Source organism: Lynx canadensis, chromosome B3 (genome assembly GCF_007474595.2).
Source record: "Lynx canadensis isolate LIC74 chromosome B3, mLynCan4.pri.v2, whole genome shotgun sequence".
Taxonomy (NCBI): Eukaryota; Metazoa; Chordata; class Mammalia; order Carnivora; family Felidae; genus Lynx; species Lynx canadensis.
The window spans coordinates 31,674,624-31,687,609 of NC_044308.2; the positions used below are offsets into that span (position 1 = coordinate 31,674,624).

Consider the following 12,986-nt stretch of genomic DNA (forward strand, 5'->3'; position numbering starts at 1 on the left):
TCCCAGGTTCCTTTCCCCATGGCTCACTGTGGCCTTGGCCACATCTCAATGCCTCAGCTGGCCCATCTTTAAAATGCCTCACCTTTGGAAGTCCTCGCCAGAGTGACCCACCCCCATGGTTTAGGCTTAAGGTGGGGAGCACGGAGGCTGTAAGGGCAGGATTCAGGGTGTGTGCATGTGCTGAGCTCTTTAGGAGGGCTGGGAATGAGTGAATCAGTCATCTTCATTTCTCCAAGAAGCAAGGGGTGTTCACAGGTCATCAGAACTCAACAGATGGTTTGGCTGAGTCTTGTTGGGCCACCAGAGGCAGTGACAGAGGCAGACAGCTCTGCCTCCCCATCCCATACCCACCGCATCAGGTTGGGAGGGGCTGAGGACCTCCTCTCCTCCTCCACATGTTGGCCTGCCCTGCAGCCTGCTCTCCAGAGAGTTCTGAGCCACCCCTCTCCAGGGGCTGAGAGCACCTTCCTGGGACCTCAGACCCAGTGGGAAGGTTTAAAGGGCCTTGGGGAGGGTAGGTTTCTAGGCCTCCTGGAATCATGTGGCAATGACAGCCTTTCCCCTCCTCTGTCCTCTGCCCTCCCCACCCTCCTTAAGTGAGTGTGGGCCCCACTCACTTAAAATCACTGTAGTTGGGAACCACCCTGGCAATGACCACCATGGGGTCAGAGTTGTTGACCAGGGGCTCGTTGATTCCCCGGAGAAAGACCTGGGGAAGAGAGGAGGCAAGTGAGCCTTGGGTGGCCTTGGGCCCTCTCAGAAACAAGGCCAACCCATCTACCATCTTTCTCCCCAGTAATGAGATCATCTTTGCCTCCATCTGCCTCATTTGGTTCTCTGCTCAAGGCTACTCTCCTTCAGACGCTGGGCTAGGCATTGGGAAGGCAGGGGGAGAAGACACAGATTCTGTCCCCCCATACCTCTATTGCCAACCCAAGCAATTCCTGATCTGGCTACTGGCCCTCACCCCTTACCCACCAAATGGGTTCCCACTAGCCCCTCAGTCCTCACCCCAACTCCCCCCAGCTGTGTTTCCTGTGGCTTCTTCTACTTCTCTGACCTCCATCAGTGGCCTCTGCTTCTATTCTGGCCCCCAATCCATCCCCTTTCTCAGGCAATTTGACACATGATGGCAAAAACCACTTTTGTAAAAATAAATGGGATCATGTTATTTCTCCTGCTTGAGACCCAGAGATGACCCTCCTCCCACTGCCCTTAGAATGAATTCTATAATTCTAACCATCATGGTCAAGGCCTGCATGTGTGGCCTGTCTGCCCTCAGCCCACATTTCCACCAATCCCTCAGTCCTTGGCTCTAGCCTCTTTTGTCTCACACCTCCAGCATACTCACTTGTTTCTGCCTTGGAGTCTTTGCATACGCTGATCCCTCTGCCTAGATTCCCCACCCCCACCCCCAGTGACTCAGTGGCTGACTCCTTCTCTTCCTTTAGAGCTTAAATGTCACCACCTTCTGGAGGCCTTCTGTGACCTTACTAAAGTAGCCCACCCCATTCTCTTAGCCCCTGGATTGTCTCTTCTCTAGCACTCATCATAGCCTGTGTTTGTTCTAATTCTTTCTTGCTCACATTGTGTCCATTTGACTAGAACCTAGTCTCCACAGAGGCAGGGATCATGTCTACCTCATTCACTGCTGTATAGCCAGCTGTTAACAAATGCATGTGATACAGAGTAGGAGCCCAGGATGTGTTTGGGGAATAAATGAGCACCATTTAGGAAGGAGAGAAGTAGAGGATGGGGAGGGAGAGGCTGATTGTATTTCTGAGCACGAGAGAAACAGAATCACTGAGACCTGGGAGGGCAGGGCAGGAGCCAGGAAGTGACCTCAGCAGGGTGGGAGGGCTGGGCTTGAGCTGGTCTTGGAAGGTGGATGGGGGCCCTAATTACATGGGAAGAAGAGCAGGAAAAAGAAGGGGCTGTGAACACAGCTGAGGGCCCACTCACAACAGCTGGGTCACTATGTCACCATGGCGAGTCCCTGCTCCATGCCGGACCTTAGTATCCCAGCTCATACCCTGAGGGGTTGGACCAGACTGTCCCTGGTCCTCCCAGTTCTGACCTTCAATGGGAGGAGAGTGCCTGGGAGTAAGGGCTTGTTCTGGATCCTCTTTCCTCCTCCCTGGGCACTCTCTCCTAGGACCCTGTGCCAGGACCCATCTTAGCAGGTGGCTAGCAACTCCACACAGCTGTGAGCTGATAAGGCCTTAAGATAGTGCTCAGGGCCTTTCAATGCTCACTGGGGCCCCTGGAGACTGAATCCCTTCCCCACATTCAAAGGACTGAATCTGATGCGGGCATTTCAAACTTCAGGTGGGGGTGGGAGTCTGGGCTGAGCGAGTCCACTGCAGAGGTGTCAGGCCCTGGTGCACACAGGGACTCTAACAGGTGTAGCGGCCGAGAGCAGGCCTCTGAGAGGTAGGGGGTGCTGGCTAATTTACACCTGTTCAGTGCTATATGCTCAGGTGTGAATGAGAGAGCTGCCCAGGTGCACATGCTCATGACAGCCAGTGAGTAAAAGAAGCAATTTCTCTTCCCACTGTGCTCTCCAGTCTGCTGTCAGGACTGGAAGGGGGGCATCTATCTGCGCTGGGGCCGCAGAGTAGGTGGGGTGCTTGAGACTCTCCCAGGTAAGTCTGGAGGCTGGGGTGGGAGTGGGGCAGATCCTCAGTGGGAACCCCCCACTCCCACAAGCAAGGGTTCTGCCAGGTCTTTAAAGGTACGGTCTTCTCCCTGTGGGGTGGGGCCTGGGAACAGCAAGGCCAAGCTGTTACCACTCTTCCTTATTCTGGGTGTGTGTGTGTGTGTGTGTGTGTGTGTGGACTGCTGGCAGATCTCAGGAAAGAACATGATGGAAAAGGGAGGGAGATTAGAACAGGGGGAGATTATAACAGACCTACAGGTCTGATATACACTGGCATGCAAGGTGGCGGTGGAGAAGCAGAGATGTGGGTCAGGAGCTCTGGACTTCCATACCAGACTCTCCGAGTCTCGGTGTCCCCAGCTGTGAAATGGGACTAAAGAACGCTTTTGTCCTGCCAGGCTGATAGTGTCGTGGGGTGGGTCAGATCAGGCACATTGGGGCAGGGGAAGCCCAGAGCTTGGGCCTTCTCGGATCCCTCTCTCATACTCAGGCCAACACTACTTAAGTCTGTCATCTCTGGGAAGTTTGAAGGCTGTAGGGGAAAGGGAGGGGGGATAGGTCCCTGGACATCTTTCCAGAGCATTGCCCATCTTTCTGAAGCTGCTGAAAAGCTGAGAAATAGAAGGTTGGGGCATCATGTGTGCCAGCTAGGTCTAAGCTGAGCCAAGCCTGGAGGAGGCTCCGTAAACAGTTATTGAATGAATGAATGAATGAATGCCTAATTGGAAGTCCAGCCAAACCTCTTCAGAAATAGGACTCAAAGAAGAGGGGGAGGCCCTAAAATTTTGGGGGTTGTGGGTCAAGGGTCCCTACTCAAGTGGGACAGAAAAGGAGAGAAACAGGAAGGGAATGTGGGCCAAGGTGGGGGGTCTTTTCCTCCCCACCCCCCAGGAGATTCAAACAGACATAAGGCTTTGGGAGCCTCCCTTTCTCCATCCTCCCTGCCTGGGATGTGTGGAGCAGAGCAGGACTGTATGCCTGGGAAGTGCTGGAAAAGGTTAGGCATCATTTTCATCTCCATCCCTAACCCATCATCCCCGTCATCCCAGGGTGGGTTCTTCACAAAGTACTTTGGCTATTCTTGGAAGGCCTTGTTGCATTCTTCCTTCTTAATTTCTTCCCCAGACACCCCGCCCCACCCCACAAAGTCAGGCCAACCAGAGGTGGCCAAGGGGAGGGCCTGGGGTCTGCTCCAAGCTTGCCCCTTCACCCCCCACCCACTGCTCCAGTCCTGGCACCTCCAGAGCTGTGTGGTTGCTGCTGATGTCACGGTGGAAGAAACTGCCTTTCCGAACGATGGTCACATACAGTTGGGTCTTGGCAGTGGCTTCCTCAGCTTTCCCAGACTGGGTGGGCTGGGGACAGGGCAAGGGAAGAAGACACACAAGAAGGAGAGTGACTAAGGGGCAGACCCTGGCCATAAATCCAGCCCTCTGCACACAATCACTTGGCATTGCTCCACCGGGGCTCCGAGCTGATAATTAAAGCTCATGGTCCCTGTGAGCCCTTCCAAGATCAATATAATAAATCTTCCCTTTTCTATTTGAATATTTCATCGCCCTCACAAGGACCACTGCCTGCCTGCTCTCTCTGTAAAGATGTGATAACAAGGCCTGGGTTGTAAGTGGACAGAGAGCCAGGAGGCCTGGGTGATGATCACAGAATCACAGCTAAAGCACTGTCTTCCAGGTGAGTCATGAATCTCTCTGGGTCTTCCTGGCCCTGCCTGCCCCAGGTATCTCATCCAGGCTTAGGGAAGGGGCATAAGGAAGGTAAAGACCCTAGGCCATGGTTGAGGTGGTGCTTGGAAAGAGGATCGATGCAGGACCTGGTGGGAAGCAGGGAGGGAGGAAAGGAGGGGAACTGACCTGAACTGAGCACCCACAATGTGCCAGGTACCTCACCAGAGGTTTTATGCTCATTGTTGCATTCAATTGTCCAAATGGCCATGCTCAGTGTCTCTATTTTGCCAATGAGAAGTAGAGGCCTAGGGCGTTAAGCGGCTGCTATGGATATATTGTTAGCAAGAGGCAGACCTGGGATAGAAACCCAGACAATCTTGCGTCACATTGTTCTTTCCGCCAAACCATAATAGGGTCTGGAGTGCACACTGAGGGGAAAGTATGCTTCTGTTCATCGCTGGCCCAGTGCCTAGCATGCAATCAGAGAGTGAGTTCTTCCTTCCACCAATCAGCATGGGGGAGAGGGAGCGGGCAGGGGAGCTAGTCTGGGAAGTTCAGACCATGGACTGAGGTCCCTGAGGCTCCCCTCTCCAGGCTCATGTCAAGTTCCCTACAAGAGGGGTGCACTCCAGGGAGCACTTTCTTTCCCACACAGCCCAACTCTCCTGGGCCTTCTTCCTGCCAAAGCAGTGTGTGGAGGCCGCACAGAAAGAACGGACTTGGGAGACAGCGTGACCTGGGCTCACCCTCCACTCTGCTACTCACTTGCTCTCTCACCCAGGTTGAGAGGATTCCTCTCTCTGGGTCCCAGTCTTATGTGTGCAAAACAGAATTCACCTTGAGGATTAAAGATGATGTCTAGCCCAGGACCTGAAACACAGTAGGTACTATGAAAATACCATATTTCTTTGATTTTTAGATATATTCCCACTTTTAACATACATGAAATCAGAATATATCTTTAATTGGTGTATTCATTTAATGTAGTAGACGTTCTATGCTATTGGGCTGTTTTACAGAGATGAGTTTGGAGAATTCCAAATTTCTCATGGAAATCATTCATGTCTACCTGTCAGCTGTGCTTCCTGAGTCTCATACGACCCAAGACTTATCTTACTGTACGGTGAGCATGGGAGGCTCTGAGAGAATAGCTGGGCACATGAGGGTGGTTACCATCTGTTCTTCCTCTACCTGTTCCAGGCCCACATGGGCCCAGCACCCAGGGCCCTGACTTACCTTCACCAGCTCAAAGTGGTAGGGGTGGAAGAGACTCAGGTATTTGATGGGGATTTGATAGGACAATAGCTCCTCTTTATTTTTATTGTCCATCACCTTGAGGACCATATCTGAAGAGAGAAAAAATGAGCTCAAGGTCAAAACAGGGCTTAGTGGACCAGCGTCACCTGTGGTGAGGTGAGCCAGTGGGAGATGAGACACTGCTGAGAGCAGGGAGCAGGGGCCATGCTGAGGAACCAACACATGTGTGGGACACACACGTACACAACTTTAAAAGCACTGTTTGAGCTCCGGTGCTGGGCAAGTGTCCGTGCTAGGTGCTGTTGGGATCCAAAGATGCAATTCTGTCCAGTGGTCCAGAAACTCCCAGCCCAGAGATGGACACACACAGTATGGAGCTCCCATCACAACAGACACACATGAGCTGGCACAGAGATATGCACGCAAGCAGGAATAGTACCTCTTCCTAGGAATAAGGCCGCTTCCCTTAGTCAAAGACATTCTCACCAGCAGCTCAGGCAGGAAGGGGAGGGCTTATCTCCCACATGTTGTGAATGGGGAAACTGAGTCTCAGTAAGGAAAAGTGATTTGCTCAAGAAATCTTCCAATATCAATAAAATATCTTCAAGGAAATGAAAATTAGTCTAACACTAAGAATAATGCACCACTTAGAAAACTCCCTCTAAAGAGACTACATTTTGTCAAAAAATGCATGAACTTCAGGATGAACTCTGAGAACATCAATGACTTAGAAATAATCATGGAAATGCTCCTTAGTGAGCACCTGCTGTGTGTGCAAGACATGGGGATGGGTGCTCCTGAGTCATTATTCCAACAAATCGCCACCACAACCCCTCAAGTAGGCATCACCATCTCTTTTTAAACTGTGGACAGTGGAGCTAAGAGAGGTTTATATTACTTGATCGCCATCACACAGCTAGTAAATGGCTGGTGGGAGAGGCTAGGCTTGTAACCCTGGAGGCATCTTTTCATTCTGGAAGTCTATGGTGTGAGAGAGAAGAAGAGATGAGGAGGGAGGAAAAAAAGAGGAGGGAGGAGAAGGAGGAGAATAAGAGAGATGGAGGAGGGAAGGATCTAAAAGATCTAGAGAAGAATGGAAAAGGGAGGATGGGAAGGACGAGAGTACCTGATGGAGACTGGGGGTAGCCCCTTGCTCTTTGCCTCTTTCTTGAGACAAGGACACATCAGCACCATGGACAGCTGCTGGAGGGGCGGGTTCAGCAGTCTGGGAGCCCTGTGTGGCTGGGTCACTTGGAGCTGGGTGGGTCATTTGGATGAGCATATGGAGGGTCACCTGGGTGGGTCAGTCGGTTAAGTGTCCAGCTTTGGCTCAGGTCATGACCTCATAGTTTGTGAGTTCAAGCCCCGCGTCAGGCTCTGTGTTGACAGCTCAGATCCTGGAGCCTGCTTCGAATTCTGTGTCTCCCTCTCTCTCTGCACCTCCCCTGCTTGCACTCTGTCTCTCTGTCTCTCTGTCTCTCTCTCTCTCTCAAAAATAAACAAACATTAAAAGAATTTTAAAAATGACTGTTGGAGGAGCATATGGAGGAGGATGAGGAGGAGAAAGAGGAGGAGGAGGAGGCAGAGGAGGAGAAGAGTTTTGCTAATTACTCTTCCTTTCTTCTTTTTTCTCACTGCTACCCTGGAAACAGAGAGGGAAATACATTTGCCAGAGTCCCTCAAGAGCTGGCCAAGTGGGATCTGTGCTCGAAAGAAAGAAGGGGAAATGCGGAAATGGGCATCCAAAAGACCTGAAGTTGCCTTGAAGGAAGTAGAATAAGACAAGAGGTTTGGAGTGAGAAGACCTGGCTTCTAACACAAACACGCCAACTTGCTCTGTGACCTTTGTCAGTCACTTAACCTCTCTGAGCTTCATTTTCCTGCTCCGCAAAATGTTAATATTTTAGAAAGGAAAATCGTTGTCTCTCTCCTAATATTGTTGTGGGGAGGGAAATGTGTTTTTCAAGCTATGAAAGTCTAAGCAAATATTCCTTGTAGCTGTCACTATTTTCCTCTTCATTAACCATCTGTAGTGCTCTGTATACTCACCGAGCCCTGGGCAGAACTGAAAAAAATTCAGCTAGGGGATTCCAGTGCTCCCAGCCAAAACTTCATCAGTAGCTATGGCAGCTGCAGCCCCTCATGGCCACTACGCATGGGCCCTGAGTCCCTAAATCTGGTTGGAATTTGCTGAAGCTGAAGAAGGGGTGAGTGTCCTGCATTTCCTCCTCCTACCCCAGTCTTTGGAGCCCTGTGTGGGCAGCCAGCAGATGAGCTGTGATTGGGGGGAATGGACAGCCATCCCTCCCTGTTCCTGTCTCCATGCTACAAACACGCTTCATCAGCTTCTTCTCTGGGCATTGTGCCTCTCCAGCCTCCCACCGCTCCCTTTGTGTGGCCAACAAGCCATTTCTGCCACCTGCCTGCTTTGGCCCTGACATGGGTCTGCAACTCCCCTTTGCTTTCATTAACACCTCCTTGAGCTCCCTCCCCCTTCCCTCCACCTCTTGGCTTGGCCCCCACCTCCCCACCCCCACCACAGACATCACCACAGCAACCAGTTCCAACCAGGTTCCAATGAGAATCCAGCGACTTCAATCTGCAAAGAGGCACCTGCCAATATTCCCTGCCTGCCCATGAGGCCTCGCTACCCTCTTGTTCCTGCAGTGAGTCCTGTCCCCTCTCTGCTGCACAGATGGGCCCCAAGGCCACTGACTCATCATGTCCTTTCCTATAGTTACATGACATGTGCAGAGCTCAAGGTGGGGTCCCAGACCACGTCTACTCACCACAAACCCTAACTTCCTGTCAGCCACATAGATACATGCACACACACACATACACACACATGCATACACATATACATGACACACAAACATGCATGCCTCTGGGTACGGACACAAGCAGGTACTCACACACACCACGTTCACACATACATACGAGCCAGCGGGCAGGCATTCACAGAGACATGCACATTCAGGCGCACACAGGCACATGCGTGAAATCCTAGGTCAATTTTTTGTCCTCTTCCACATTTTCTCAATTCACCCCAACAGCCCCACCTATCCCTTTAGAGGCAGAAAAATATCGTCTGGTGTGACCCAGAATTGGCTCTGTCCGCCTTTATTGATGGGCCTCCTCACCCTCTGTCTCTCATCTTCCTACATCTTTAGCAGCTGGCTTTCTGCTCTTTATGAGGCAGACGGGAGTTCTAAGTCCCTGGTGAGATTTCAAGGGGGGGAAGTAAAGCCGGTCCTCTGAGGGAAGGGCCACCTGCAAGATAGGAACTTGAGGTTCTTCTGACCGGATAAGAGCACAGACGCTGTGCACACCTGTGGGTCTGTGCTGACTATGCCTGATGCCAGTGCCCATAGCTGTCCTGGCATCTGCCAGTCAATACTCCTGGGTGCCCAGCCCCAGGTCTCACCCAAGAGTGGAAACCACAAAGTGCACACACATACTCATGTACACCTGTACCTGGAGATTTCGGTGTAAGCCCTGCCTTGAAAAACTTAAATCACCTCCAGTGTTAGAATTTGCTGAAAGACAGGAGCTGGAAAGGCTTCCGGGGGTGGAGGCAGAGGAACTAGTAGGCGGTTTCTATGACAGTGGCCCGTGACCCTCAGGAAGCACAGGGACACCGCTGTCTCACAATGGGCAGTGCCCAAGAGACAAAGCAGGATAAGGAACCATTCTAGGGAAAAAGCTAGAACACTGGAGCCTCAGCGAGAGTGTGTATGGCTGATCCTAGGTCCTCCACTTATTGATTACCTGAGCTTGGGCCAGTTCCCTGAAACTCAGTGTTCCCATCTAAGCAATGGGAACAGCACTGCTCCTCCCAGGAGGAGCTCCCAGTGAGCGATGTGTGGGGATGTGCCAGGAAGCTGTAATGTGCCGTTTCAGTGGGAGATGGTAGTAATAACAACCATGAAAATAATAACAGCGGCCATAAAAAGATAAGCTTTCATTGTCTGGGAAATTCATTTATGTGGAACAACTCATTTTTCGAGCAGACTGAGGAGATGAGGTGTGACAGTATTATGATTTTTTTTTCTTTAAAGTGCTTTTAACTGAGCGCAAAGAGGTGTTCAGGTGGCTTCCAGCTGACTCAAGAGGGAGGCTGCCTCTGCCTCACACCCCTCCCGTGCACGCCAAGCCACGTTTCGCCCCCGCCTCACCTTCTTGTCCCGCATCCTCAGTTTGGAGCTCCACTTTGACCGTGTCCCCCCAGATGGGGGCTATGGTGGGCTCTGTGGTCACAGACGTGACTGCCTTGGCGTTCTGGTCCTTCACATCCTCAGATGTGGTTTCCCTGGGGAGGGGAGGAGCAGGCTGAGTCAGAGGAAGGGTGTCCTGCCTGCTGCTCACCCCTTCTAGACACATTGTCCATAAATCTGAGCAAAGGGTGGACGGAGAATGGAGAGCTCCCCCCCAGGCAGACACACTCTTGTCATCCCAGGCCCAGGGGATGCCAGGTCTCTCTCCTTGGCTGCCCTGACCGCCTGGGAGACCACCCTGTCTCTCCGGCCACCGCTGAGGTCTTCACGTGGACTCAGGCACCCGAGGCCAAGGGTGGGGATGGGAATGGGGGTAGACTCCTTGCCTGTCTGACTTCCTGCCCTCTGCCTTGGCAGGGTTCCCCAGCAGGCGCCTGTGTGCATAGACTCCCCATCCTGACTCTCTTCTCTAGGTTCTGTTCAGTGGGAGGAAGTCTCTGGGCAGGGCGGCTGTGTGGTGCCCGCCTGGCTGGCTTCTCCTTTGACCTTCGTTTCCCTAAGCTGCTGGCCCAACTCCCAAGGCTCGGCCCAGCTTCCTGGGCTCTGAACCTTTTCAACGGAGCACATGCACACTACTGACTTTTGCAGCACCCACTTCGTGCAGGGCCCTGGGCTGGACACTTAGAGCTGGGCACGAGGCAAGGCAGGGGGGCGGTGAGGGGTTGTGCAGGGCCAGCCTGTCCAAGGAGAGGTGGGATCTTGGGCCCTCTGCTTCCCAGTGCATCCCACAGGTATCTGACACTTATGTCCCTGAGCTCCCGAGCCATCAAACAGTTCAGCAAGAGAGTTAATACTTCTTCTGTTGAGGAGGTTATTATGTTGGGGCTGTAAATAGCGCCGCTACATTAACTGCAGCAATCATGGGTGAGGAACCATCCCAGAGAGCCTGGAGCAGGGGGAGCCACGCCATGTACTCAGGAGGGGGAGGTGCTCTGCACCAATGGTTCCCCAGGCGGAAGCACAGATGGTGTCCTCACCAGCCTTGGCCCTACCCCGGAGGCCCCCAAAGGGAGTGTGGCGCAGGCGAGCTGGCCCAGAAACTCAGAGCCAAAGTGCCCCATATGGTAGCTAAATCAGCCTGTGGCCTTCCCAGCCCACCCTGTTCTTCCCCTCCAGGAAGCCTTCAGAGCCCCCTGGTCCTCACTGCTCCCTCTGGCCTCTGGACTTGAGTGACACAGCAGCCTGGATCTTTGCTCCCCAATTGTCTACAGGACTCCTGCGGACAACCATTCTTGTAAGAGTCCTGTCTCCAAGCTCCAGGGCTTAGCTGGAGATTCCTCTCTGCTTCAGCTGAGAGACAGTGTGGCCTGGTGATGACAACAGGGTCCCTGGAGTTCCTAATCGCAGCTCTGCCCCTTATTAGCCGTGTGACTTTGTCAAGGTACGTGCTCTTGTGGTACGTTACTTCCTTCACCTGTGAAATGGGGTTGATAATGCAGGGTGGTTGTGGGCATGAGATGAATTCATGTGTGTAAAGTAGTTGACGTGTTGTTAAGTATCATGATGGTGCTAATCATCATAATCGTTTTAATTGCCCTTTTAATCATCATAATTGTTTTAATTGGCCTGGTGTCCCCCCATCTTGACCCCAACTCTGGGTCTACCTCTGAGGATCTCGGACTGCCGTGGCCAAGGTATAGAGTCCTGGGGAGAGGACAGTGATGACAACTGGGTCTGAGGCCGCAGTTACCTCTTGACCAGGCCACCTGCCCTCTCTGAGCCTCAGTTTCCTCCTCTGTAGGTGGGATCTCCCTCCCAGGGTGGTTATAAGGACTGGGAAGAAAGCATGTTAAGCTCTTGGCACACAGAAGGCCCCAGTTCATGTTATTCCCTCATTTATGACACAAGCTGGGTGTTTCTCAAAAGTCGCTGACCCAGGGCAGCCTGGCAGGGGCAGGGGAGCACCGAGAGAGGGCTGGGATGATGAGGGGGGTGCCTCCCAGACTCAGCCCTGGTCCAGACACTTCGTCTCCGCACACCTGCGAAGAAGGCCCCTCTGGCCCGGGGCTGTGAAGGAGGCTGCCAGGCTGGAGAGGAGAAGGCATCAAGGCTGGCAGGGGTTGGAGCTCCCTGCCTCCTGACTTGCTAACCTCCGCTAACTCAGGGGTGCCATCTGAGCCCCTCCTCCTGCTCCTCTGTGCCTTACACTCTATGTAAGGATGAGGTCAGTCCTCTACACCCCAAACATCTGTCCTGCTCCTGCACGGACACCCAGTATTTTGTGTCCCTGGGGGCTACCCAGTGCTCAGAGCAGACAGACTGAGGGTGAGCAAGGGACCTGAACCACAAGCAGTGCAGTGACAGAATGCAGGTCGGAACCCATGACCTGTACTTGCCAGCCTGTCTCCCTCTTGCCGGCAGGAGGGATTCCAGGTGGAAAGAGATGGGGAAGGACAATGGACAAGGCCAAGGGAGCCTGCTGGTGCTGACGCTGCTCAGGCATAGAAGGGGTTAAGCAAGCATCCCTTTCCTCCCTTCTCTCACCAGGAGAGGTCTGTCAGAGCTAGGTGAGTGGAGACGAAATAACTCAGGAGGGGTGAGGCCCCAGGGGAAGGAGGGAGGCTTTTAGCAGGTGGAGGGAGGCTGTCAGGGTAATGGCTTTTCCTGGCACAGCTGACTCCTTCAGGCCTTGATGCTATTCTAGAAACTAGAGATCTAGAGGGGCGAAGGGGGCCAGTTCACTCCTTGCTCCTAGTTGCCATTCTGTACCTCTCAGCTGGGCACGTGGAAGGCTAAGTTGTAGGACCCCTGGCCCCTGATGGGGCTCAGGTCTCCTAGGGAAGCTTCTGAGCCCAGGGGACCTCTCTAGGACCTGCCTCCATATAGCTTACTATAAGAGCAGGATCTTCCCTCCGATCCTTAGAGCCCTGGCCTGGCTCTCGCAGGCCTGCCTGGGAGGAGCTGCTGGGTGCTTCAGGCTGGGAGCCTGCTGTCAGGGGCTTAGACTTAATCCAGTCATGGGAGGAGCAGTCATACCAGGATGGAACTGGGGTTGGGTTCAGGGCTACAGTTTAGCAATCCTGGGTCCCAAGCTGCCAAGAAACAGAAACCCCTCCCTACCAGGCCCACCCCCCAGCGTACTGGAGGGGTATGTGTGTGTTTGACAAAGCT

The 12,986-nt window shown here is 53.0% G+C and overlaps 1 protein-coding gene across 1 annotated transcript in view; it reads right to left on the reverse strand.

The window, feature by feature from the left end:
- Positions 1-12,986, reverse strand: part of LOC116737744 (coiled-coil domain-containing protein 33-like) — a 73,368-nt gene that overhangs the window by 26,448 nt on the left and 33,934 nt on the right. The window contains exons 5-7 of the mRNA XM_032593503.1: positions 9,777-9,910; positions 5,578-5,687; positions 618-709 (exon numbers count right to left, since the gene is read on the reverse strand). Coding sequence (XP_032449394.1) covers positions 618-709; positions 5,578-5,687; positions 9,777-9,910 — 336 coding nt within the window. The remainder of the gene's footprint in view (positions 1-617; positions 710-5,577; positions 5,688-9,776; positions 9,911-12,986) is intronic.